At 61.1% G+C, this 27,628-nt stretch overlaps 1 protein-coding gene across 4 annotated transcripts; it reads right to left on the reverse strand.

Annotated features, from left to right (window-relative positions):
- Window positions 1–5,385: 5,385 nt before the first annotated feature.
- MAEA (macrophage erythroblast attacher, E3 ubiquitin ligase) lies at window positions 5,386–25,747 on the reverse strand. Of its 4 annotated transcripts, none has more exons than XM_037126865.2 (10): window positions 25,636–25,747; window positions 15,242–15,424; window positions 13,101–13,304; window positions 12,166–12,288; window positions 11,497–11,610; window positions 9,316–9,392; window positions 8,456–8,564; window positions 6,959–7,092; window positions 6,171–6,353; window positions 5,386–6,047 (listed from the first exon to the last, which is right to left on the reverse strand). In XM_037126865.2, exons 1-10 carry the CDS (start codon window positions 25,702–25,704, stop codon window positions 5,849–5,851), a joined length of 1,395 nt encoding a protein of 464 aa, XP_036982760.2. In that variant the 5' UTR covers window positions 25,705–25,747; the 3' UTR covers window positions 5,386–5,848. The 4 variants fall into 4 exon arrangements, with proteins under 4 accessions (XP_036982760.2, XP_036982762.2, XP_036982761.2 ...); XM_037126866.2 differs by having other exon boundaries at window positions 5,859–6,047; window positions 6,158–6,353; window positions 25,636–25,746; XM_037126867.2 differs by lacking the exon at window positions 11,497–11,610 and having other exon boundaries at window positions 25,636–25,746.
- Between the last annotated feature and the right edge of the window lie 1,881 nt (window positions 25,748–27,628).

Below are 27,628 nucleotides of genomic sequence, written 5' to 3' on the forward strand. Positions count from 1 at the left end.
CCACGCATCTTGGGGCATCCAGGGCCACAACCCCTCGGGGATCTACCTCTGTATGTGGGCCTCCCTCCGCACCCCTCGACTCTCCCTGGCCTCATCTTGCCCCAGGAAGCCCCTAACCCATGCGCATGTCAGGGTGTGCCCACCCCCAGTCTCCCACTTCTGTCCTGGGAGGCTGAGTGGGTGTGTGGATGTGAGCACATCCCTGAATTTGTGTTGCTCTCAGTGCAGCCTGGGAACCAAGGCGCCCAGATAATACGTTCCCAGGCCCAGACCTGTGGTCCAGCTGCATTGGGCCTGTGCACCCAGGTGTTCCCCAGGCAGCCCAGCCTGGCCATCACCTACCTGCTCTCTAGGGCTGCATCCTCTGAGGTTCTCTGGGGTCACCCTCACACAGTGCGGAGAGCACACCAGGCCCCTGCACCCATCTCTGTGGGGCCCAAGGGGTCCTCAGGACAAGACGGACTCCTCACCTTCACCTGGAGTCTCCCTTCTGCCTTCCCCTTGTGTTTTGTCCTGGGCCACCTTGTCACCCACCACAGTGGCACCCCTCCAGGTCTTGCCTCTGCCTTTCCACAGGAACTCCCCCTATCTGTGCCCAGTGCCTGGGGCCCCTCCTCATCTGCCTGGCTGCAGACTGGAAGCTGCAGACTGGAAGTTTCCTGGGGCAGCAGCGGAATGGGACGAAAGCACCAAGGTTGGAGGCCACATGGACGTGTGGACATGCACGTCCACAGCAGCACTGTCCTGAGTGGCCAGAGGTGGAAACACCCAAATGTCTGTCAACAGGTGAACAACACAATGTGTCTCCTTCAGCCTAAAAACATCACGACAAATGAGAGAAGCCAGACAAGAGGCCAGGTGTCATGGCTGCACTTGTGTGAAACGTCCAGAAAGACAAGTTCGCAGACACGGATGTGGACAAGGGCACGTGGGGGCAGGAGGGCGGGGTGAGCACCCGCTGCTGGGCACAGGGCCCTTTGTGGGCTGATCTGCAGCAAGAGGCATGGCCGTACCACCCAGTCACAGTACTGAAACACACAGTGTATGTTTGGAAAGGGTGGGTTTCACGGTGTGAGTTACACCTTGAAAAGGCTGTCATTCGACAGGAGAAGCCGGTGAGTGCCCCTGTGCCCGTCCCAGGGCTGCAGTTGCTTCAGCAGCAGCTTTGCACTCTACCCCTGATGAGACCCTTCTGTTCGTCTTCACTCTCCAACCTGTTGCCTCTGGTTCCTCTCCTGCATCAGAGTCCCTGGAAAGAGCCGTGTGGTCGCCCGTTCCTCACGGTCTCTGTCCACTGCACTGGCATCCACCTCATTGCCCCCTGTGTTCGTGTGGCTGTTTCCTGTGCACACGCCTGAACAACCTCCCCTCTGCCTCTCCCTCCCAGCCCACGTCCAGTCCATTCTGAAACCTGCCAGCCCCACTCCCAACATGCTCACGATGGGAGCCCCTTCCACCACCCTGCTGCCACCCGCAGGTCCCAGGCGCCGCCCCCCAGTGGGTCCCATTTCAGCCCTTGTACTTGCAGTCTGTTCTCCATCCTCCAGTCACCCCTCAAGCCTAAGGTCAGATCCCACAACCCCTTTGCCCCTGCACTGGCTCCCATCCCTGAGACCATGAAACCTTCACACTACACACAGGGCCTTCCTGGCTCCAAACGCAGTTCTTTGAAATCACCTTTAAAACCGATGAGCCCCTGGCTGGACTAATCAATAGGAAGAGAAGCGACAGAGGTCCCAGGTTGGGGGACGTCAGGGCGTGCCACAGATGGCTTACCCGCAGAGCCCTGCTCCTCTGGACGTGGGCTGCACGCAACGGGCCACCCTGAGCTGCCTGAGAACACAAGGGCTGGTGGGCCAGGCCACCAGCACGAGGACTGATGCAGGTGCAGGGAAGCACATCTGACAGTTTTCGGCGTCCATCCTCGGTAACAGAACGTGAGAAGTGGATGTTCACACCCTGATGAAGCACAGGTCCAAAAACCTGCCTGAACATGGTCTGCTGGACACTGGAGACCAGGCGGCCTCGGCGGTTACCCTCCTCACACCGGGCATGTGGGCAGTGCGGGGCGGCGGGTGGTAGGAATGAGAAAGGGTGTAGACGGGAGCAGGGGCCCTGCAGGGTTTGTCCGGGATGCTTTAACTCTTACCAAGACGCCACCAGACAGACAAGTGAGTTTAGTGAAGTCACAGGATATGGTCAATGTACAAAATCAGTTACACAGCTTACCATGCAAGAGCACAGTATCCACTTAAAAATCTCTGGCTGGTTTGTCCCTGGCTGGTGTAGCTCAGTGGATTGAGCGCGGGCCTGCGAACCAGACAATCGCGGTTCGATTCCCAGTCAGGGCACATGCCTGGGTTGCAGACCTGTTCCCTGCAGGCCAGTTCCCAGCAGGAGATGCACAAAAGGCAACCATACATTGATGTTTCTCTCCCTCTCTCCTTCCCTTCCCCTCTGAAGATAAATAAATAAAATCTTTAAAAAAAAAAATCTCGTTTGTGACAGCCTTAAAAATCACAACATGCCTGGAGGTAAGAAAGTGTGTGCCCCGACACTGGAGCGTGGGTGGCAGTGTGGGGAGGTCCCGTGTCCGTGGATTGGGGCACTTGGAGCCGTTCAGAGTTGTTTTTTAGGGAGGGGAAATACAGGTAGACATCAATCATGCCTCTTGTACACACCCCAACTGGGAACTGAACCCACAGCTCCAGCACATGCTCTGACCAGGAGTCAACTGGCTACCTGCAGGGCGACGACCAGCCAACCGAGCCACACCGGTCAGGGCTGCACAAGACTGTCCGTAAGGGACTCAGCCGTGAGCCTGACCCCTGCTGACTGTTTGGAGGCAGTTGTGGTGAAGTGAGGTCCTAAGGGTAGACAGAGCCCTGCTCCCGCAGGACTGCTGTCCGTACGAGAAGAGGAGGGGCCTTGCCAGGGACCAGCTGCTGGCGCCTCAATCTTGGACTTCTGGCCTCCAGAGCCAAGGAAAGGTCTTTAGACTTTTACAAGCCAATTCTAACATTTATGTGGAAATGCAAGGGAACTAGAAAAGCCAAAATAACTTTGAAAAAGTAGAAAGTAAGTGTCCCCCAAAAGACTCAGGCTCCCCATTCAAGACTGATCTCAGAGCTGCAGCAGCAAGAGTCCTGGGGAGCTGGTGCGGGGCGTGTAGTGCCATCCAGCGCTTGGCACTAGCACAGAACAGAGCAACCGAGCAACAGACCCAAGAGGTCCAGCCGGGGTCTGGTCAGTGAGACCCCTTCAGCGAATGCGACTCCGCCCCACACACGAGGGAGCCTGCGACCCCCCGCAGACTGAAACATAAAAGCAAAGCCTAACCCTCCCAGGAGACGAAGAGAGTGCTGTGGCCTTCAGGGGCACGCACGTCTCAGAGCACAGACAGGCATGAAAAAATTACCAATAAACTTGACCGAAATGCAAATCTCTGCCCGTCAAATGAACGGTCCGCAGAGTGTGGGAACATCCGACAGCAGACCTGTACCCGGAATACCTCAAGATTCCCACAGACCAAGGAGGTTGGTAGTCTGCTAAAACGGGCAGACGGTGCGGCCCAGGGGCCTCCCGCGCAGCTGCCACTCTGGAGGGAGGAACACAGGCCTCCTGCGGGTGAACGGACAGTGACAGTGTGGCTCCGTTGTCTCTCTGCCAGGGAGGGCCCACCAGGCGAGAGCCCAGAGAGATGCCCTGCGGTGCCCACTGCACGCAAGACTTGGGCACAGAGCAGACGCCCATGACAAAGAGACTGGATGGGTAGTGAGTGGTTGGCTGTGGGACAGTCACTCCTCAGCGAGGCGTGGACAGCCAGACACGTGGAATGGCCCCTGGGCTTGCCAAGTGAGATGTGTTGGCGCCCAGCAGGGCAGAGTTTTTGGACAGGGACTGACCAGTCATCGCTGGCCAGGGTGGCGTGTGGCTGGTCAGGAGTCGTCACGGCGACACTTTTAGAGGTCTGGGAAGGCTGTAGCTGGGCTCAGGGGTTACATTCTTCAGCACTCACCATACTGTTTAAGGCCTGTGCGGGCATGCGCGTCTTTACCGCAGTTAAAGCCCCCAGTGAGCGGGTGCCCGGCGGGCAGGTGCCCGGCTAGTGAGCGTGTGTCACAGGAGCCTCCCACACCTGGGTGGGGGCCCGGCACCTCGCCCCGGCCAGCTGTGTCCAGTGTCCCTGCAGATGAGTGTGGAAGCCGTGCCCACCACCTGCCGCGGGCAGGGCCACTGTGCTCTCGTCCAGTAGGAACTACCCAGCAGTGCAGAGGATGGGCTCTGGCCACCGGGCCCGTCAGGAGTCACACTGCCACTTTGTGTTCACAAGGTCCGATAACTGGCCGAACCACTGTGACAATGGCCCATCCCTGTGGGCATGACAAGAAGGCAGGCCCTGGGCTCTTGGGCTGGACCGGTCTGGGGGCCACAGACCTGTGCAACTGCCATTTACTTTGGTAAGAAGGTAAGCAAAGGACAGGCCAGGGAGGGGCTCCATGTGGCCACCAGACAGGCTTGCCCCCAGCAGCCCTGCTGCCCCAGTCTGACCAGCAGCCCCAAGGACATGCACGCTGCACAGGAGGCCAGGGCCACCACCGGGGCCTTTGTGCCCAAGTCCATTCTCAACACAGCAATGGCCAGGTGCTGCTGCGCTGTGCTGCCCCAGACGGGGTGGCGACAGCCCAGGCTGTAGCCCCTGGGATGTGGTGGGGTATCCGGCAAGGTTTGAGCAGAGAGGACGGCAACACCTCCTGTGGGCGGGGCAAGGAAGCTGCCAATGAGCAGGAGGCACAGCCCCGGAAGAGAAGCTGGGGGCTGGGGAGGGCTGTGGAGACCACCCGCAGCTTTGCAGGGGCCCACACTGTGCCTGGCAGGGTGGGGTACAGGACTAACTTCCCCAAAGCCCCAGGGTCCTGCAGTAGCCAGGCGTGTGGTCTCCAGCTGTGACTGAGCCCCCTCTTAGGCAACAGCAACAGAAGATACACGAATAAGAAGGAATTTGTCAAAGCTGGGTAGCTCCTGGGGACTGATGCAAAGGGCAGCGTTCCTCCACCAGGGGAGCCCTACCTGAGCCTCCGCACAGCCTCACCCTGCAGCCCCGCAGGTCCCTGGTGCATGCTGGCGGGGGCAGGCCGGGTAGTGCATGGCCGGGCACCCAGTCCCTGCCCAGCACCCTCTCAGCAGGAGCCTGGGTCCAAGGAGACCTTGCCTGCAGTGGGGAGGGGGTGGTAGCCTAGCACTTGAAAGGGTGCACTGCTCAGCAGGGGACATGGTCTCCAGATGACCCTGAAGGGGCCCTGCCCCCTGCACTAGGACCACTGGTGGGACAGCAGACACTGAGGTGTCAGAATGCACAGTAGCTTCCTCCTCACACGAAAAGGAGAAATAGAAAACCCTTTTATTAACATGTTTTACATATACAGTTTATTAGCTAAGCAACATCCACATGCAAAACTGAGCACTAAATACAAACCTCTACAGACGGCGGTGTTGGCTACAGCAGCCCCTCGACCCCAAGTCCTTGCAGTCACTCAGTGGTGCTGCTCGTCCGTGACTGGCAGCGTTTGAGGCCGAGTGACAGGACCCTGCAGAACTGGCAGACTTACTCTGTGGGTCCCCTGGGGGCCTGGGCAGGTGACAGCAGCTGACCCAGCCTGGCTACCACCGCTCCCAGCCCCCAGACAGGACACGCCTGTGCCCCAGGGCCCCCACCAGTCACAGGGAGGAGCCGTTTCTAAAACGCTCCCAAGTTTCCCTCCATGTCAAATCCTTCCTGAAGCGTCAGCTAGCTGGCTCGCATCACAAAACCCTATGGTTGCAACATGGCTTCCAAGCACAAGCCTGTTCACACTTCCATCCTCTCCTCCCAAGTGTCTGCGCTGCTCACGGATCTTTGGTCGCAAGAAACAGAAACACCGCGGCAGGCAGGCGCGGGCGCGGGCGCGGGCCTACATGATGTACACCTTCTCGGCTTGTGAGAAGTGGAAGACCTCTTTGGTTCTCGGGCACACGACCTTGTCGTCTTGACGGATAGAAAGCAGAGACTAGAAAATGAGACAGGGCGGCATTAGGACCAACCACCCCACTCTGCCCAAGGCACTGCACTCCCTGCAGGCACAGCCATCGGGGCGCCCCGCCCCGCCCCCTGGCTCACATTGTAGCCATACACGTAGCCGTTGGGCAGCATCATGGGCGGGTTGTTCTCATTCATCACGTCGCCCGAGATCTTGCAGACCAGGCGGGAATTGGCGCAGTGGGCCATGGGCAGGGGCTGCGCCAGCCTATTCAGGGAGCGGCTGCACACGGGGCAGTCGGGGCTCTTGGAGCTGCCGTCCTCCTTGTAGCACTGCCTGTGCCTCGGGTTAAGGAAGGGTCACAGGGCCACAGGGCATGGAGACCACTCCCTGCTGAGAAGCACCAAGCAGAAAACAAGCAGTTTCTCTTCCAAGGCAAAGAAGCCAGTGTCCAGCAGCCTGAGGCTTGAGCTAAACCAGTGGCCAGAGCCTCTCAGCCAGGCCCCTCCCAGCACGAAAGCGCGGAGGACAAGCACACTCCGGCAACCCTGTGTGCCCACGCCCACCACAGGACAGGCAAAAGCCACGTGCGCTGGGACCTCCTCAGGGGCACCCAGAAGGCAGTGAGTTACGAACCAGCTCTTCCTCTCAAGAGTGCTCAACACGGGCTTGGAGGCAGACCCCTCCCATCACAGGCAAGGTCTGCCCAGGGTCAGTGACAAGTAAGAGACACAAAGCCCTGACGGGGTCCTAGAGGGGACCCCACAGGACACTCAAGAGAGACCCAGAAACGCTGGATCAGAACATCAGCTCTCTGGACACAGAGTAGCTGCTGCTCTGCAGGGTTCTCGGGAGCCCGTGGGAAAGCCACTCGGAGCAGTTCCCGCTCCAGCTGCTTTCCGTGGGGGTGGGCAGGTGGCAGTGTGAGCCCAGAAGGATACGGAGTCTTTATGGCCGAGAGGCCGGCCTGCAGGGTGAGCGTGAACACGGAGTTGTTCCCCAGCTGGTGCAGCCGGTAGTTGTCATACCGGAACTGCTGGATCAGCATGCGCCACCGGGCTGGGTCCAGCAGGTCCTGGAAGGCAGAGAGAGGCCGGGGTGGCGCACAGGCCACTGCCTCCGGGCTCGTGGGTGGAAAGGGCTGTTGGCTGGGGACCCCAGGCAGGCAGAAGACTCAGCTCCAAACAAAAGGGCAGACTGGCCCCGGGGCCCGCTGCCCTCAAGGGGGTGGAGGTGGCCCCTGCCTGTGAAGACATTCTCGAGGCTCCTGGGGCAACACCCCACCCTGAGCCAGAGGCTCAGCCTTTCTCCCACTAGTCACAAACCACCCCTGGAACAGCTGAGGCCACACCACGTGTAGCCACACGCTGTCCACTGCCCTCAGGGGCTCAGTGGACAGGGGCTGGGGTGGGACCAGGCCGTCCAGGACAGGTGGCTGCAGGGGACGCCCTGGGTGGCGCTGCTTCCAAGTCCAGACGGCAAGGCTGGTCCCACCCTGTACTCGTGGGCTCCTGGGGTCCCAGGGTGAACCCTCACCCCACAGGAGCTGAGGGAGGCGGGCCTTTGGGAGGCACTCTAGCCAGGGGGTGGAGCCCCGGGCCTCCCTGATCTCCCTGAGGTACAGCGACCACACGTCCCCACCCACCCCCCAGCCCCAGCCTCTGGGAGGGTAATAACGTGTGTCCTGCTGCTCACAAGCCTGGTGTGAGTGAGAACAGCTAGAGTGACGGAGGACGTGCGTGTGGAGGGCTCTGCTGGACACAGGCGCACACCGGGCAGCAGCCTGGGCATGGGACAGCAGGGGCAGGGAGGGCTCGAGGGAAGGGGAACTCGGTCTGCAGGGCACTGTGCAAATGTGGACGGGAGAGGCCAGCGGTGGGAGAGTCGGGACGAGCGACCAGTCACTGGAAACTGGAGGGACAGCACAGAGCCCCATGGCGCTCACAGGCACTGGAGAGAGCCCTTTAGGAGCCGGAAGTGCAGCCACTCCCCGAGGCTTCACAGTGAAGTGCGGCAGCAGAGAAATGACTGGGGGTGGGGACTGTGCGTGGACAGGAAGCGGAGCGTCAGGACGAGGGAGGGAACTCGGAGGATGCAGCCCAGCAGCCCCGCCAAGGGGAAGAGCGAGCGCGACCAGCACTGCACGGTGGGCAGAGGCAGGAGCGAAGGAAGGAAGGCAGGCAGGCCACCGGCTTGGCTGTCGGGCAGAATGTCTTCCGGGACGAGAGGAGGGGGGCCCCTGGGGCCATTCAAGCATCAGCAGGTCGGGGGGGCTGCCCTCAGACTTCACAGAAGGTGGCCCCACACAGCCGGCCATGGTCCCCGAGTGCAGGGCAGGCACTCCAAAGACAGCCACAGTCTGGGAGGCCCCGGCAATGGCCAGGCAGAGGTGCCGTGCTCCCCGGGCTCACACAGAGTTCTTCTGACCCACAGGTTACCTTGTAGGGGGATATGTGCGTGTCGGGTGGGAAGGCCAGCATGCCCATGACCTGGCGGACCTCGTCCAGCTGGCTCCCTTCAGCCTGACTGAAGTGCTTCCTGGCGTGCCTAGAAAACAGCGTTTCAGTTCTTCTAAGTTTGCGTTTTCATCTTTAAGAATCTGAGTTCATTCTACACTCAGTGACCTGCACAGGGTCTGCTGGGAGCCCAGCTCCCAGGGGCTAGACCCCCACCCAGACACTTGGAAGTGGAGTTAACAGCGCTCCCAGAGGACGGGGCCAAGGACACTGAGCTGCACCAGGCCCAGCACTCCACACCGACACCCCATGTGCGCCCGGCCCCCAGGGACTAGGGAGCGCAGCTCTCCCAGCCCGCGGTGACTGCCCACCCTGACCCCAGGAGACCCCAGGGACACAGCAGAGCCACTGGGCTATGGGGCGCTTGGCTCCGGGGCCTGCATGCCCACCCCTTTCCCAAAGGCACCCCTGTCACCGAGGAACCCTGCCCTCACAGGTGCCTCGGTCCACCCTCTGGGGGAGAGCCCGTGCCGTGTCCCCATCCTTCCACCTGGACCGCCAGGCCTGCCCCAAGGACTGGCCCAGGAGGCCCGGGGACAAACTGCATGCCTTCACCGCTCCCTCCAATACCCGCAGCGGAGGACTGGCCTACGAACACTGGAGCCCAGCAGAGGACCCAGCACGTGGGGACACCGAGATGAGAGCCGTGGCACTTCCCATGATGAAAGAGAGACCTCACGGCCCCCTCCCAGGGCCCAGCGGTCAGAACAGCCTAGGACTCCGGACTGGGGGGACTCAGTCCCAGCACCCCGTCCAGAACGGAAGGCCCACCCGCTGCGCACCTCACAGCGTCCAGCCTCTTGTTCTGCCGGACGAGCTCGATGAACTCCTGGATCCTCAGGCTGAACTCCAGGCAGCTCTGAGGGCAGAGACGAGATGCAGGCTCAGAGGGCAGCCCCACGCGGCCACGACCCCAGCCAGCCCCACGGACGGGCCTGACGCTGTGCAGGCAGCACCTGCGGAGGAGGCTCGGAACCTCCGGGGCCGCCTGACCCCAACCTGGGCTGCAGTCCGAGGCCCATTAGCTCTTGGGTCCTGGTGAAACGTAGCCTAGCAGCACTACCACCCACAGGACTAGGCCCTGGGGGACAGCTGGGTGGCCCGTGGGCGACCTTGGGTGAGAAACAGCCAGGCATCACCAGCGATTCAGTGTGTGGGGCACAACAGCTTGAGGAAAGCAGGTGGCCGTGGCCCGTCCCCCCCGCACCGAGTCTTTCTCCTATCTGCACCTCCTCCTCAGCCACCAGCCCCGTGGGGACCTCGCCTCCATTGGCCTCAGAGTCACACGGTCTAAGTCCCACCTGCCCTGACCTCCAGTCGGCCCCACCAGAACAGGGGCTGCAGGGGGAGGCAGGCCCATCCTGCGCTGAGGCCCAGCTCCTGGCACCTGGAGGGAGGAGAGGCCAGCAGGTGGGGGCACACGGACACGGGGGAGGACGGTGCAGACACTGAGGACAGCCAGTCCAAAGGCCCCGGGCGGCGGCTGGCCCAGCCTGGGTAGAGCCGGCAGGCGGTCACCGCCAAGGCCCGTGTGTCTGGCAGGCACCAGTACAGGAGGTTGAAGAACACTGCGCGCCACCCACAGGTGCACTCTGGGGTGGCAGTGACCTTGGGCCTACTGGTGCTGACCCGACACGGCCGGGGGCACGGGAGGAGGCACTGCGCCCAGAGATGGAAACCACGCTGCCTCCACGGGCAGTCGCCGGCCACAACTCCTCCCCGTGGCTTCAGGCAGCACTCAGCACGCCAGCCACACACAGCGCCCGTGGCTTCCACACAACACACGCCCGAGCCCCACGTGGCGTGGACGGAGACCGCCCACAGTACACTGGGTCAGCCCACCCACACGCCCAGCACTCGGCACCTGCCAACCCCAGGTGCTGCTGCTCCTCGGCCCAGGGCCTCCCACCGCACGCAGCCCCACAGCCAGCAGTGCCTCGCCCCCTCGCCACAGACAAGGGCGGGGTGCCTGCCACCGCGTGCTGCCCGCTGCAGCAAAGGTGCGGTCACTTACCTGGTACCCGCACATCCACACCCCAGGCGCTCACAGCCAGATGGGCCCTGCCTTCGCCCCACCCCCCAGGCATCCTGTCTAACAGCGGCAGAGCCCCTGGGAGGGGCTGCAGGGACAGCCAGGTCACAGCCCTGACGCCAACATGTCTGTTGGGCACGGCAGCCCGGTGCTCTGCCAGCCACACGTCCAAACAGCGGACCCCGAGCCCCGTCTCCGCGACACATCGACGGGGCGCCACGGGCACTCAGCTCTTCGCGGTCCCGCCACCCACAGGGCGCTACCGGCCTCGGCCGCCAGAGCCCGCTGGCGCAGAAGTTGAGGGCCGACTGCAGGCCGCTCGCAGGTGACCGCAAAGCCCGGAGCGCTGACCACGCCCCGCACTACCTGTGACTTCCACAGACACACGCGTGTCACACTGTGCACACGTCCTCACCGGCCCAGAGACCCCAGGCAACACACTGGACGCTGCCCTGGCACAACCACCTCCTTCAGAAGCGCCTTCTGACCACGTGAAGCCTCAAAGCTTCTTTCCTCCTCCAGCGTCCACGGGCGGGCACCACCCCGCCGGCCCAGGCGTGGCCCTCCCAGGCTCCTCTCCCCTCCCGGCCCGCGGGCTGTGTGCTCGAGGTCGCATGCACACACGCCGTCGTTTTGCGCGGACGCTGTTATGTCATTAGGGCATCTTCCAAGCACACTCTCAGGTGACTACATTCTTTCGAGTTCCACAGCCATCGGCGGGCCCCGCCTCGCCTGCCGGCCCGCACGTGGCTGCCAGGCCCCGTCCGAGCCCCGAGTGCGCGCGCCCTCGCCAAGCAGCCCTGGGTCTGGGAGGCAACGGGCTCGCAGAGACGCCTGTGACGACAGGACGCCCGTTTCCTCCCGACCCGCTCCCGCTGGGCGGGCAGCTCGGCTGGGGGGCGGGGCGGGGGGCGGGGCGGGGGTTACGTACCAATTCTGGCTTTCCTTTAACGGTTTCCATACCAAGATCCTCACTTTCCTTAGGGGAGCCACTGGCCACTCTACTTTTCCGTCCCGGCTTCGCGTCATGCTCGCTTTGGCGGCCCTGAGTGGCAGAGAGTGTCACCCTTGGCTGGTCACCATGTGCACGTGACAAACTCAACCAGGGAGGGTTAGAGGCGCTCGGTTCAGAAAACAGGAGACGGAGTTTTCTGACGGAGGCGGGAGGGTCGGCACACGCTGTGCATCTCTGCGAGCCCTGGTGCAAACACCTCTCCCTGGGCGCGCTGGACTCTGATTACATTAGGTGCCCTTTCCAAAGCCGCTTGTGGGTCCCGAGAGCCGCGTTCAAGAGCACCCCAGCCTGAAACTCAGCGACAGGCAGGCCAAGGCCAGCCTCCGCCCAGGGCTCCCTGCACCCCGTGACAGGCAGAGGCAGGATGGCCGAGCTCCAGCCCCGGCAGGGCCACCGACCGCTTCCACAAGGTCACCACCTCGCTGCCTCGGAATGCCATGCTTAGAACACCCGTCCAAAGCCTAGCGCAGAAGGGGGCGTACCACCCAAAACACCCCAAACCCAGCAACCCAACCAAGGCCCTGAGTGGAAGGGCTCCAAAGCAGCAGGCGGCACAGCCCCGCCCACCCCGCGGGGGCCGCGCACCTTCATCTTGCGCAGCCGGGACTTGTTGTCGTGGCACCAGGCCAGGCAGGTGGCCGTCTCGCGCCTCTCCAGGGACTCCTCCACCTCCTTGGCCGTCAGGAACATCTCGATGTTCACCAAGTCCTTGGGAAAGGAAGGAGTATGCGCTCAGAGCGTGGGGCCCTGGCACCCCAGCCCCGCCCCCACTTCCGCCTTCACACGCAACGTGGACACGCCGGCCCTCCCCTCGCCGTCGGCAGCCTGTCCCTCTGAGGACTCGTTTACACTTGAAAGGTCTGACACAGGGTGACCAGGGCACATGGGTGGGGCCACGACTGCTGACCTACGGGTCCCAGCAGAGCCAGGCGCTCAGAATGCCCAGTCAGCCAGGAAGCGCCCCACCGCGAGAGGGAGACGGGGCTTCTTCGGGGCACCTCTCTCCTGTCTGGACATGGGCAGCGTCCAGCACAGAAGGCCCTTTGCTCTCGAGAGAACCCCAGGGACTCTGGGTGCCTGCCAGTGTCCCGCATGGGGACCCAGCTCGGCACCTGACTCGAGGCAGGCCCAGGTGGGAGCCGCGCGTCTGAGAGGACAGCAGGCTCCCTGAGGACTGGGTCTCCCAGGGGCCGGGCACGGCGCAGGACAGCTCTCCACGGAACAAGCTCACTCTACGGACGTGGGTCACAGACATCGCCTCGAGTGTGGACAGGGACAGTGTGAGGGCAGGGACACGTGCTGCCTGGGGCAGCTGTGACTGAGGGGGAGCGTGCGCCTGCTTCTGCGCCGGCTCCACCGGAGCCGCAGGAACCGGGTGGGCGCAGCCTTCCCCGGAAGGGGCCCCAGCAAACGGGGGTGGGAAGCGCTCTTCCCCAGCAGAACGCGCCGCCGCTCCTGGGGGCCCTTGGGCAGCTCCAGGACCGGGGCTGCGGGCCGGCGGGCCCGGCCCCCCCGCGCACCTCGATGCCGCTCTGCCGCGCCAGCTTCACCGCCGTGTTGTAGTAGCCGCAGCGCAGCAGGTGCTCCACCATCATGCGGTCCATGCGCTTCCGCTTCCACAGGCCGGCGGCCGCCGGCTGGTCGCTGCTGTGCTCCTTGAGGTGCTCGATCCGCCGCTTGCACAGCTTGGCGCTCTCGTCCTCGGCCTGGATGGACTCCACCGCCTGAGAGGGGCGGAGAGCGAGCTCAGGCCGCGCCTTCCCCACCGCCACACCTGCCACCCTGAGGACCTGCGCTCCGTCCACAGCAGCTGCTGGCTCAGGTGCTCCGCTGCTGTGCTGCCACCTGCATCTGCTTCTACTGTCACCTACATCTCTTTACGTCCTCGCCTGAGGACGTTGATTTCTGAGAGTGGAAGAGTGAAGAGAGGACGGCGGGGGTGGCGGAGAGGGAGAGACACCACTGGGCTGCCTCCCTCACACGCCTGCACCCGGGTCCACACGGGACGACCCCGCGGCCGAGGGGAGCGCCCTGACCGGGTGCACCCCCGACCAGGATGGACCCCCGATGCACTCCGACCGGCTGAGCCAGCTGAGCCAGGTAAGTAAGTAACCCATTGTTGCTATAAGCTGATCTTCTACCCGCTACAGTCCTTTCCCCGTTGAGGTGAGTTCTGTTCAGTAACAGCACAGACAGACGGCATCGTCCCACACGCCTCTGCGGCTCAGCCACTGCCACCGACCGGGGCAGGGTGGGTGGCCTGAGGCTGGACACACATGTCAACGGGCCCACCTGCGGCCTGGCTTCCCCCACAGCCCCCCACCCCGCCGACTCTAGCTTCCAGCTGCTGGCACCAAGTCAGCTGTTGGGCTGTCTTGCTGCTCTTCAGAGGTGGTTTTTTTCTCAGGCTGACTTGATGGTTTTTGTGTGAAAAGCCTGTGTGGGTTCGTCCCTGTTCACCCTGTTCCGGCCGTGGACTGACCCTGCTCCCTGCACCGTCCCTGCCCCCTCCCCCCCCTGGCAAACACACGCAGCCCCGACCCTGCTGGATCTCCAGCCCTTCGCCCGGTGCCACTCTGCACACTCCCTCAGGCCTGCCTTCCAGACACCGATTCTCACTGCAGCCGTCTCGTGCAAAGAGTTAAAATGTCCATGATAAGCAAGCATTTGAGTTTTTCACTTCTTGAAGTTTTACCCGGTTCTTTCTAAACGGAATCACTTCCATGCTTTCTGTTCTCTGTGTGTATTTGTCAGCTCGGGTTTATTCCGCAAGCATAGCATGCACTACGGTCTCTGACAACCTCTCTCTGAGTCTGCGGACCTGGCCGCAGCGCTTCCTGTGCAGCGTCACAGTGTCCTGCACACCTGGGCCCTTGCGCGGTCATCGGGTACATGCCCCAGAACTGCATTCCCTGCCTGGTGCCAGGAGGGCCCCCAGCTGGGCCCACTCCCACCAGCCTGCAGGGCTGCAGGGCTTCGTCAGGGCGTCCGTGGGGGGCCCTCCCCTGAGGGGCAGTGCAGCGGGGTCCCTGGCAAGGCTCCCATGAGCCAGGCATGGCTGGCACGCCCTACTCTGACTACTCTCTGGCCCCTGCCTCCCTGGTGACTCCCGTCTTCTCAGCAGCTCTTTAAAACGCTCAGAGAGGCACGCCAGACTCCTACTTCTGCCCTGGCCTGTGGCTCTGGGGACCGCGGCACCGTCCTGTGCACCGGCACTGTGGGTCCCATCCCCAGTCAGGGCGTGAGTGGGAGGCGACCGACTGAAGTTCTAAGACCAACACACACGTCCCAACTAAGGACGCTGAAAAATAAATAAGTAAGAGACGACACTTTTGGTTGTTTTCAGTGAGTACACTGGTGCAGACGCCCCATCTACCGTCCCCAGAAAGAAGAAACCCTGCACGCTGCTTCGAGATGAAACCCTAGAACAGCTCCTCAATCTGCTACCGCCCCACGCCCCAGGTGGGCCGGGCCCAGGGGAAGAGGCCCAGGGCTGGAGATACCTGGGGCCGTGGAGAGCAGGCGGCCGGATGGGACGGCGGCCTGGCACAGCCCTCGTCAGCCCTGCCCCCCAGCCCCCCGGCCCCCAGCCCATCCCAGGTCCCAGCGCCCGCGGGCGATGGCGATCCTCCCTCCGGACCCCCTGGGGGCCAGCACCGACCTTCCTCTTGAGGACACTGAGCTTCTCCACCACGCCGTCCAGCAGGCTGACCACAGAGTCCACGGCAGGGCAGCTGCTCAAGGTCTTCTCCAGCTCGGCCACCACCATGGTGACGTGGCTCGTCTCACGGTCGATGTTCTTCTGGGCCGCTCGGAAGCGCTTGTTCAGCGTCTCGTAGGGCACCTGGTGGAGTGAGAAGAGGCTGAGGGGTGGCAGACCTGGCACGGCGCCCCCTGGGGTCCGGCTCCCTGACACACACGCCTCCTCCACAGCCGCCTGGGGCCCGCAGAGGACAGCACGGACGCCGGCCACTCGTGCTCCTGAACAGAGACCACAGTGAGTGCAGACACACTGTCCCCGAACCCACAGAGCCGACCTCACACCGGGCAGATGCCAGGCGCGGCGTCCAGTCCCACTTTTCTCCACACGGCAGCGGGGCTGGTATCATCAGCCCCCCAAACTTGTATTTTAAGACAAAGCTTAACTTTTTAGTGGTTTTTTTAAATCCTCACCAGAGGACATCTTTATCGATTTTAGAGGGAGAAGGAAGGAGAGAGAGGGAGGCAGAAAACGAGAGAGAGAAACCTATCAATTCGAGAGAGAAGCACCCATCAGTCGCCTAGGGTGCGCGTCCCAACGCGGGAGCAGCCCTGCTACCTGGGTTGTACCCCGACCGGGGACCGAATCTACGGCCTTTTGGTCTACAGGGTGTCTCTCCAGCCGACTGGTAGGAATGATAAAAAGCCACCCGGCCAGGGCTTCTTTACCTTTTAATGAAAGAAACCAATCTGGACCCGGTGCCCACCCTGGGGTGCGGCGGCACCGTCTACACTTCCAGGGCGGCAAACACTCCGTCACCTGAGTGCCCCCTACACCTCCATGAGACTCACCCCAACTGGCCGGGACCCGCACTACCTGCCACTACCCCTCCCAGGCAAGAGCTCACAAGCCCCCAACCCCAGGGCCTGCGCCCTCAGCCTGCTCCCCAGGACTGAGCTTCCAAGCCGCGTCCTATGCCACAGCTCCATCCAGTTCCTACTAGTCTGGCTCGAGCCCAGGACCTGAGGAATGTCCTGGGCTCGAGGTCACGGTCCACGGTCGGGGGTGTGACCAGCACCCTCTGCCCCGGAGGGGCTCCTGGGGTGCTGTGCTCCCGTGCACAGGGCGGGCTGAGCCCAGCCGTGGGGCCGCCGCCTCCCCGTCTTTCCCCGACCCACCCTGCTGCTGTGCTGCCACCAACAGCGCCTGCCCAGGCTCCTCCTTCCGGAAAGGCTGTTCCCAAAGGAGGGAGCGGAATTCCAGAAATGCCGAGGACTCGGAACCACACCGAGCTCAGGGACAGACCTTCTGGAAGGAAAACCAGCTCAGAGAAAGGCCTCAGTGGAACCAGACGCTCAGGTCGGCGCAGAGCAGGGGACACGACAACCAACAGTGAGGAAAGAAGCCGGTCAAAGACGCGGTTAGTCTAAATGGGAACAAGACTTGGCCTGAAAATAAACAAGGGCAACACAACTAGAAAGATAACAGACTGCAAAAGTTTTCTTAATAAAGTAAATGAAAGCCTATCCCTAGAAGCACAGGCAACAAAATCAGAAGCAGACAAGGAGGACCACACCCAACTTCAAAGCTCCAAGAAGTGGAGGGAGCCGCCCACAGGGAAGAGGCAGCCGGGCAGAGAAGTGTGTGCCACCGCCCCACTCCCATGGTCGGCACCCAACACACACAGGACGGTGTCGCAGCCCCAAACGGCCGGAGGAGGCAGCAGGCACAGGCCTCAGACAGACGTGCGGGCGCAGCGGCACCTGCAGCCTTCAGGGACGGGGAGGCCCCAGCTCACACCACGAAGACAGCCCAGTCCACACCCAGGAACGAGGGCCAGAGGGACACAGGACCCTACGCCCTGGGCCCTGAGCTGAGAATGCAGACTTGGCCGCTGCGGTGGAAAGAGGAGGGGCCCTCACTGACGGGCGGAGGCAAACCCCTCCGCCGGGGGCACTGCAGGTGGACCCTTGAGAGGGAGCGGGTTCGGGGCACCAACCCCAGCACAGTTGAAAATTTGCACACACTTGAGTCTGCCCTCCACGCATGTGGATTCCCAACCTCAGAGAGGAAGCCTGTTTCCGAGTGGACACCCAGGGCACAAAGGGCCAACTGTACGTACTGAAGACACCCACGAGGAAGTTCAAACCTGGCTTGCTGGCGGGGCCCGTATCCCAGAGACTGACAGCATCTCAGAGAGGCATCTGCACCCCGTGCGCACCACAGCACGTAGGGCAGCCCACGTGTCCAGCTGCGGATGAGGGTGAAGGTGGGCGGCCGAACACGGGGGTGTCCCTCAGCCTTGAACCACAGGCCACCCTGCTGCAGGCCGTGGCGGGAGGGCAGGCAGGCAGAAGAGGCATGCCTGTGGGAGCCCCACAGCGTCCCCAAAGCAGTCACAACCAGAGACAGGAAGGAGGCAAGCCCCCAGCTCATGCTGACATCCCAGCCCCGATGTGACTGGGCCTCGGGCGGTGACTGAGTCACAAGGGAGTGGCCTCAGGCACCGGATCAGCACCCGGCACAGGGGCCTGAGGGCTCTCACTTCCCACCAAGCCGGCCCTGCCCTCAGAAGAGGCATCACCTCACTGCGTTCCGACCCTGAACTGCCAGCCGCCAGAACTGCGACCATCAGTCCCTGGTCCTCTCCAGCAGCTTGGGCTGACTCGTGTCACTGCTGTATTCGGGTCCCGTGCGTTTCCATGAGAATCTCAGGAGTGGCTTATCAATCTCCGGGAAAGAGCCAGCTACAATTTTCATATGGATTATGCTGAATCCGTAGATCAGTTTGGGAAGCATTGTTAACAGGAAGTCTCGACCCCTACGTACCTCATTATTCCTGGGCTACTGTAAACAAAATCGTTTTCTTGATTTCCTTTCTGAGTTTCATTTCTCAGGTACAGAAATACAACTTATCTGATGTATGGAGCTTATCTTCTGCTTATTAGTTCTAATAGGGACGTGTGCACTCTCCTTAGAATTTCCCACATCCAAGAGCATTTCATCTGCAAACACTCTGCCCTTCCCTTTCTTTCTTAAGGATTTTATTTACTTATTGTTAGAAATAGGACGGGAGGGAGGGAAAGACGGTGAGAAACTTGATGTGAGAGATGCGCACTGATCGCCTGCCTCTCACACGCTCCCCACTAGGGCCCTGGCCTGCAACCCGGGCTGTGCCCTGACCAGAAATCAAACCGGCTCCAGTCTGCTGGCCAGCACCAACCCAGAGCCACAGCAGCCAGGGCCGCCTCTTCCCTCGGTCAAAACGCCTCCTCCGGCTTTTCCCTGCTTAACCGCCCTGATTAGACCCTCAGTACAGCGCTGGACAGCAGCGAAGAACGAGACCTTTGCCATGTGCCCGGCCTCAGCGGGAGCCTGGTGCCGGCCGTGGGCTTCCGCAGACAGCCCCCACCAGGGCGAGGAAGGGCTGCCCCACTGCGAGTGCGGGGCCTCGCGCTGCGGTGCAAGCGGCCCCGGTGCACACCTCTTCCACGCGCTGTCTGGGCTTGTTTCACCTCGCTGTTCGTCTTGGCACCTATATTCACTCACATGGAATGTGGGCTGCCGCTCCCCTCAGATTTGTCTGGCTCTGGCATCAGGGAAATACTGACCTCGAGGCAGGAGCTGGGAAATGTCCATTTCTATTTTTTTTTTCTGGGGGGAAGAGTCTGTCAAGGACCCACATCAATTCTTCTTTCAGCAAATAACAGAACTCACCAATGAAGCCTGGTCTGGGGCTTTTCTCTGCGCGGTTCTTTTGGGAATCTCTGTAAGTGTTACAGGCCTATCCACTCATCATCACTTTCTACCCTATAGAACAGAGGTTTTATGAGATTCGCCCAACGCATTTTTCCTTCCACACATCCTCCGTGTGCACCTGTGTCCGACACTCCACAGGAAGAGTGGCCTTCAGTCTTCTTCGTTAATCCGAACTCAGCTCTTTCTGGTTCATAGGACTTTTAAAGTTTGTTACTTGCTTCTAAATGTTGGCTCTACCTTACCTGGTAACCCAGAGGCTCAAGTCTGCCTGGCTTGGACTGACTGGGTTTCCCCTTCGTAACCGGGCAGCTGCCGCTTTGAAGATGCCCAGCTTCCTTCGGCCAGGGGGCCGAGGCGGTCCCCACAGTGGTCCCCACAGCGCTTCGCTGCCTTTGGGGGCTCCCAAAGCAACCCTTCCTGTGGTCACAGCTGAGACCACAGCTGACAGTGTTTGCTGACAAAAAGATGCATTTTCACTCGTCATCGTTGTTTTCAGTCACTTTCACCAGCATAGGAAGGAAGTATTTTCCCAACAGCATGAAGATTTTTATCTTTCACAATTAAGAAACCTTTGAAAAGGTTTCTCAATATTTGCCACAAAGCCAACACATCAAGCACAGGTGCCCAACCTTTCAGCATCTCCAGGGCGCACTGGAATAAAAGTTGTCTTGGGCCACACGCTAAATACACAAACACTAACAAAAACAAAAACATTTTGAAACGTCGTAAGTAAATTTACGACCTGGTGCCGGGCCACGTTCACAGCGGTCCTGGGCCCGGCCCACCTCGGCCTGCAGCAGTGCCTCGAGCTCTGCGGGGGGGGGGGCCGACTCCCAGCCACGGGGGCTTCCTGCTGCCCTGCTCCAGGCCTCTCCCGGCACAACGCACGCCCCGAGGGAGGCTCACCTCTAACGGGAGTGGTTCAAACCCCCCTCCCCCGTTTTAATAGGCTCCTTGAAAAATGACACATTTCTGGTCACCTTCATGGGTGGTGTCACCAACAGCCCGAGGCGGCCAGCTCCCCCCCAGTCCTCTCCCGGCTCACGCGACCTCCCCGTCGCAACCCGGTGGCTCCTGTGGAAACCTCGTCCTCCCACTGGCCTCCGTGGGAAGGGCAGCAGCAGGGGAGGAGGAGGGGTGGCGCCTCCCAAGTCAGCCGGTGCGCATGCTGCACGGAGCCAGCTCTGCCGGCGCATGGGAGGCCCGGCCGCCTTCCGCACGGTCCAGCGCCCATCGCCTGGGAAGGCTCACGGACCAAACAGGGCACACGCACACGGTGGGCACCCACGGCGGCCCACACATGCAACAGAGCACAGCTACTCCCTCACTTTACACGGCCACCAGCCGGCTTGCACCAAGGTCGTTACCTCGGCACTTCGAGGCCACTCGGGTGTCAGGCAGGGTCCGAATCACGGCGCTTCCTGATGAGGAACAGGAAGCACCTGAGCTAGCGCAGGAAGGTGGGCGGTGCCCAAACAGCTGCGACCGCTCTTCCAACAGAAACACGCCCCCTTCGCCTCAGCTGGGCCAGGGCCGCCTGTGGCTCGCAGTCCTGCTGGTGGCGTCCAGCCGCAGTGGCTGCCGGGTACAGAGAGGGGTGGGCTCTGAGCCCCCACAGAGCGCTGGGCCGCTCCTCACTGTCCGTTCCCAGCAAGTGGGCCGTGCGTTCTGGGCACACGTAACACGTCATGTCTCATCCTGTCTAGCACGTGCACTTACTTCTGTGTTAGTTCTGACTGCTTTGGACAAAGTCGCCAAAATGGCAGTAGTCTAATTTTTAACTTAAAAATCACTTCTCTGCCCTCCCCAAGGCCAGAGCAGGGGAGGGAAATGCCCCCTGCACTCTCGGGGGGGCGGGGGGGCATTCTGGGCAAAGCAAGCAAGCACACAAGCTCTGAGGATCCACCACGCTGGCGTGTCCCACGACTGCGGGGGGGGGGGGGGGGGGGGGGGGGATGGAAGGGGATACAGGAAGCCAAGCCACCTGGATCCCTCTCCAGGACCTGGAGGCCAAGCTAACAACGCTGGTTCTCTAACCCAGAAAGACCAGAAGCTCCCAGAGACAGGGGTGGAGGGCAGAGGGAGGGCCAGCAGCAGCGGGAGGATGCGGCCATCAAAGCCACTTGAGGGGGAAACTGAGGCAGCAGAGAGCAGAAAGTGCTGGAGCTGCAGCAAGGAGGGCTGGGGTCCAAGCACCAGTGACCGTGGGGGTGGGCAGAGCAGGGCCCAGCCGTGTGAGGGGCCAGGCGAGGCGACCTCTGGGAGCACAAGGGGCAGTGAGGACACTGGCCCAGCCCACCAGTGCTCTGAGAGCCACTTCAGGCTGCACAGCCGCAGCCTCCGCTGCCCAGGAAGACTTGTTCTCAGCCCCATTATGCAGTCGTTCCAACGGCAGGCGACCCTTCTCGGAAAGTTTTCAAAACGACGCTCTCTGGGCACGACTCTGAAACGCATGGTCACAGCCAAAGCACCCAACAGGCCCACGGCGCCCTTGCGCTCACCCCAGCCCCCGCACAGCGCTCCCCCAGAGCCCACGGGCAGCGCTGGCTCTGCCGTCCTGCTCCCACCCAGGTCGGGGGTACTGGCCACCATTTGCTCTGAGGCCACTGTCTCCCTCGCTGGCCTCCTGTCCCAGCTGCCCGGCCGCTGTGGAGCCTGTTGGGAGCCCAGCCTCTGGGTGGCTTCGGGAACGTCCTGAGTCACATCAGCGGGGCTGGGGTCTGCCGAAACTTCGATACGGCCTACAAGGTTCTCCCCACACACAACTCCAAGGCTGCCCACAGACGCCACTCCTCAGGTCCCCGGCCTCCTGCCGTCTCACACTCGCCTTGACTTCATCCTGGCCACCAAGGTTTCTGACACTTGGCATTTGTTTGAAAGCAATACTTCAACCACAATCACAGGCAGCAAGCGGGATTCCTCCCTCAACCCGGTCTGCACTACGGGGGAAGGCCCAAGCACACGCAGGGCAGACACGCCCCAGCAGAGGACACGCCACCGAGGGCCCTGCCCGTGCAGCCAAATACCCGACAAAGGGGGCCTGTGCAGGCCCAGCTCTTCGGAGAAGGAGGCATCCGCCCCGCACTCAGACCCGGTGGTCTGGCAGGCCTGCGGGCAGGAGCACCGCGCTGTGAAGGCCCGACAGGCGGGAGCCCGGGGGATGAAGGACGTTGCGACTCGAGCGCCGTGGGCCGGAGCAGGCAGTGGTGTGCGTGCAGGACACCCCCTCCGGAGACACCCCTGACCCCGCAAGTCACACACCCTGAAGTAGGAGGAAGATAAGCCACCACCCGTGCCCACTGCCAGGACGTGGCACACCCAGGACCAGATCCCAGCACCGTGTTTCTGACGTCCCCACCTCACGATTACCAGCGCTTCGCAAACTCCAGGTCGTGTGTCCCCAATCCAGCCAAGGCCAAGTTTGGAAAACCACCCCGAAAGTTAGTTTCAGGCGTGTAACTGTCCCCAGATGTTCTGTGACAAGTACAAACCCAGGCTTTGAAACTACAGAGCACTACTTGGTTGAAAGACTGTCACCAGATTAACAGCACACAATTTAAAATTCCTGTAGATGACCGTCAGCAGCAACACCCTGCTCGCCCCAGCCTGCCTCCTGTGAGGAGAAAACCGCTGGGAGGTGGGCCCAGAGCCAGGTGGCTGGATGACCAAGGCCAGGCTCCCCCTCCTCGCCACGCAGACTACCTGGTGTGGGGGTGATAAAGGATGTATCTAAGCACTATCAAGACTTCAGTTACTTGAAAGAATAGGAATGCACCAAAATATCAATGGGGTAATTAGCAGAATTTGGAGAATAAACATAACTTACTTTTGTAATCAGAATACTATTAAAAACAAAGTTCAAGGTGGTGGGCTAGGCATCCACATTTCTCCCCTTCATCCATGGAGGCCTGAGGGGCGTGCCCTACACCTGACGCCCGAGCCCCCCCCAGGGAAGGACACAGCCAGGCCGCCTTCCCACGGCCCCTGGCAGCAACATAAACATGGCTTCCACGAGGCCAGATCCGGCCGTGATTCTCACTGCGGCGACTCTGCCCTCAGGGACAGCAGGCGAGGTCTGGAGAAGTTCTGAGGCCACACTGCTGCCGTCTGGTGGGCAGAGGCCGGGGGGTGCTGTGCAACGCCCTGCAGCGCACACCCCCACGGCAAAGAGTCACTGGGCCCCCACATCCACAGCGGTGGACGGGCCCGTGCCACCCACCCGCTGCAGGCTCGGCACCGGCGAGGACGCGGTGCCTGTGCCAGAGCAGGGACAGCGGCGCGCGTCACTGAGGCTCCTCTCTTATCCTGCTTCTCCAGGCACCGGGAGCACCAGGCCCCGCAGCCGTGACCACCCACCGAGGCTGCCCACACGAGGGACTCCAGTCACATCTCTGCACTTGGTCCAGTACGTGCCTGTCCCGTCACCCTGCAGGACACACGCCCAGAGACCAGAGCAGCACAAAAACGCTGTCCAGGGACCTAGCCTGTGTCCCTGGCCCCTTCTTTACCGACTCTACACTGTGCCCCCACCCTGGGGCCCCAGACAACACAGTGAGGCCCGGCTGCCGAGCCACCAGCCGTCCCCCATCTGCTGCACTTGTGCTGACAAACCCGCCCGAGCTGAGGACCCTGGTTTCCCGGGGCCGCCTCGCTGTCCACGGGGAGTCGGTTCAAGAGCTTCTGGGGAAAACGTGAACTCAGCAGTGCCGTGTGTCGACAACAGCAGGGTGACTCAATGGAACCTGACCAGCCCGTGGCAACGCGGGGTGGAAATGGCTTCTCTGGATGCAAACATTCGGCTTTTAAAATCATTCTAAAAAAGAAGTAGAAGTTTTTTAAAAACATGGCAAACTCACTTGAAATAACTTTATATTTATTTCTTTTTAATTTCTACTTACTGACTTCGGAGAGCGAGAGAAAGAGAAAAGAGAGAAACACGGGTCTGTTGCTCCACTTATTCGCACGTTTGTGGCCTGTTTCCTGTGTGTGCCCTGACCAGGGGCTGAACCCACAACCTTGGCGCACAGGGGTGACCCTAAAGCCACTGAGCCAGCCGGACGGGGCCACAACCACTCTGATCAAAGGCTACTTAACTAGTGGAACTCCGGCCACCACATGGTGATGAAAGGACAGAGGAGGGGGGCTGGGCGGAGAAACCCTGTCCTATCCGGGTGTCTCATGCTCACCAGCCAGGACCAAAAACGAGGACCCACCAGTTCCGGCCTTCGGCCCATGTCTGTCAGCTCAGGTGACAACCTGATGGTGGACTGAGTGAGACCCAGGACAGGACCTAACAGTGCCCCCACTTAATGAGGGGCCTCAGGCAGCGTGGTACCCAGGCCTGTGAGCCATACACCGATCAGCACTGCTCCAAAGAGGTCCCTAGAACAGGCGCCTGCTCCAGGGCCCCTCCTGTGTTGGAGAGCAGGACACCCACTGCTGCGCAGCAGGGCAGCCTGGCTTCAGACGCATATCTTCTAATAGGTTGCGGTCACACTCGGGTGGCATGGAGCTCACAGCACCTACGCCGGGCAGGAGCAAACACCTCCTGCTGGAGGTCTGCCAGCAAGTGGTGAACAGGGGGCAGGACTCAACAGCATCCAGGCCACACTGCACCCACCACCACTGGTCCCCACGAGGGCCCCAGGGAAAGAATCCAGACCACTACTGTCCAGCCACAGCTGTCCCTGGAATATTGTGACCTTGACCTTTGAAGGCATTTACTCCCAAGTGCTTCAGGCTAGTCAATCACCATCAAATCCTTTACCAATCCAGTAAGCAGCAAGTACAGGCCCTTCTACTGGAAACACCAATTTCACCCTAATGGAATGCGACTTGGCTAAGTGACCATCCAAGGTCACCCAACCGGTATCCAAGTGGCAAGGGCTGTATTTCAGGTTTGGTGACACACCGCAAAATGGGCTACCATTTGGCCATCGGGGTTCTCCTTTGCTCACAACTTCCCTAATTAGTGACTGGGAGCCACACACCTGACACGGAGCTTCGGGAGGGCAGCTGGCCACCCATCGTTGGGCCCTCAGGCTGGGCGCCCGCGAACCCACCTCGGCCTGGTCACCAGCCTGCCCCGCCCCGCCCCGCCAGGACTACCAGAGGGGCAATGCAGTCTGCTTGAGACGCAGGGGCCACACTCCGGCCACGGAGGGCGAGGCCGGCGCCGGGCCGACGCGCTCCCCGCCCTGCCACGAAGCCCTTGCAGGCCGGGCAGAGCAGCCACGGCCACTCCCCACACCTCGCCACACCCGCTGGGCCGGACGCGCTGACCCCCAAGCCCCAGACCCCGCCGCCCCGGGAAGCCCGGTCCCTCAGACTTCGCAGTCATGGACCCCGCCCCACAGACCCCCACGCCCCCGGAAGCCGGACCCTGCACACTCCGCAGATTCGCAGGCCCCAGACTCCGCCGTCCCCGGAAGCCCGACCTCCCCGGACCTCAGACCCGCACTCCTCGACCCCCACCCGCAGACCCCACAGACCCGGGGAGCCCAGCCCCCCGACACCGCCAGGCGCCCCAGGCTGCTGCCCGCCCCCCGCATCCCGCCGGCACTAGCCAGGTGTGGTCGCCCCACCCGCAGACCCACCTTAAGGGTGGGGTACTCCTGCACCTTCAGGGTCATGGAAAGCTGAGCAGCCGACTCCTGTACCGCCATCTTGAGTCGGCCAAAACATTAGCGGGCGGAGGAGAAGCGCCGCGCGGCACGCCGGGTAGTGACGTTGCGGGGCGGGCGGCCGGGTGTGTAGGTGGGGCGACACGTCTGCACCAATCATGTCCGCCCACCGGCCTAGTTGGGGAAGAAGGCGCGGTTACGGCGTGCGTGCCAAGAGGCACCGGACACGACCAATCACCGCCGGCCTTCCTCTGGTCCAGCCAATCAGTGGCAAGACAAGATGGGCGGTTTCCTCCTTGAACTTAGGGCGGGGCTGGGTGGCCTCGTGGCCGGGGTTTGCGCCAGTCCGTTCCGCTGTCCTGGTCAGTGCGCGCGGGCCTCTCTGAGCCCGTAGGGGTGGGACGGATGGGGGACGCAAGCGGCCAGCTTCAGCCGGTGGGCTTAGGACCCGGGAGGGGCGCGAGTGTCGGGACGACTGGATTCCTGCGGAGCCGCGCTTGTAGGCAGTAACCCTTCGTGGCAGGGACCCCCGGCTGGCAGGGATCCCAGGTGACAGGGACCCCTCGTGGCACTAGTGGGTCCTTTGCCTGAGTGTCTCCTCTGGCAATATGGCCAAACGTCTGCAGGCCAGCGGCCGTTGGACCCCATTTCCAGATTAAGAGCTGCTTTAGATCCACATGTGGATTCCCTGGTTTCCTATCTGAAGAGGTTAGAGGGTATTTAAAAGTAATTTACCAGCCCTGACTGGCTCCTGGCTGGCATAGCTCAGTGGATTGAGCGCGGGCCTGCGAACCAGGGTATCGAGGTTCGATTCCCAGTCAGGGCATATGCCTGGGTTGCAGGCCAGTTCCCAGCAGGGGATGTGTGAGAGGCAACCATACATTGATGTTTCTCTCCCACTCTTTCTCCTTCCCTTCCTCTCTCTCAATAAATAAATAAAATATTTTTTTAAAAAAAGTAATTTACCAAATGATTGCGGTTCGATTCCCAGTCAGGACACATGCCTGGGTTGCAGGCCAGGTCCCAGCAGTTGTCGCACGAGAGGCAACCATTCATTGATATTTCTCTCCCTTCCCCTCTAAAGATAAATAAGTAAAAGATTTTAAAAATAAATAAAATATTTAGAAAAATAATTTACAAGAAAAGCAGCTCCAATAGCAGAACGGGAGGCGGGGGCATGGCCCTGGCAAGCCCCCGCACTGGAGTTTGGTTTCAACCATTTTACAATCTTTTTTTTAAAGATTTTATTTATTTATTCTTAGAGAGAGAGGAAGGGAGGGAGCAAGAGGGAGAGGAAACATCTATCGGTTGCCTCTCATGCACCCACGGGCGGGGGGGGGGGCCGGTTAGCAAGCTGGGAAATCCAGGTGTGTGGTTCCCTGACAGGGACGCGCTGGAATCCACCTGGGACCTCCGCTTTGAGGGAGGAGGCCTGAGCAACTGAGCCCTGGGGTCAGGGCAATGATCTCACATTCTTTTTTTTTTTTTACTTAAAACTTCTTTTTTAAAAGATTTTATTTATTTATCTTTAGAGGGGAAGGGAAGGAGAGAGGGAGAGAAATATCAATGTATGGTTGCGTCTGGTGCATCCCCTGCTGGAAACTGGCCCCTGCTGGGAACTGGTCTGCAACCCACGAATGTGCCCTGACTGGGAATTGAACCGCGATTGTCTGGTTGATCTCATATTCTTATACTTTCAAACATAACTGGTCCTTGTTTTTAAATAGAAAAGAAATTAGATTTCATTAGTTAGATGTTCACATTAAACCATCTCTTATGTTTCACAGTTCATGCTCACTTGTGAAACAGTAAAAAAAAAAATTTAGTGCTGGAACAAAACCCTTCAGGCAACACAAGTGAAGTTGCCTCCCCAGAGTGGGAACCACTAGGACTCTGTGCAGCCCCGGGCCATGTGGCGGCCTGTCCTGGACACACCAGCTTCCTTGCACTTGATCGTGGCCACAGG

Source organism: Artibeus jamaicensis, unplaced genomic scaffold, assembly GCF_021234435.1.
Source record: "Artibeus jamaicensis isolate MK-2021 breed Jamaican fruit bat unplaced genomic scaffold, CSHL_Jam_final contig_76, whole genome shotgun sequence".
NCBI classification, from domain to species: Eukaryota; Metazoa; Chordata; class Mammalia; order Chiroptera; family Phyllostomidae; genus Artibeus; species Artibeus jamaicensis.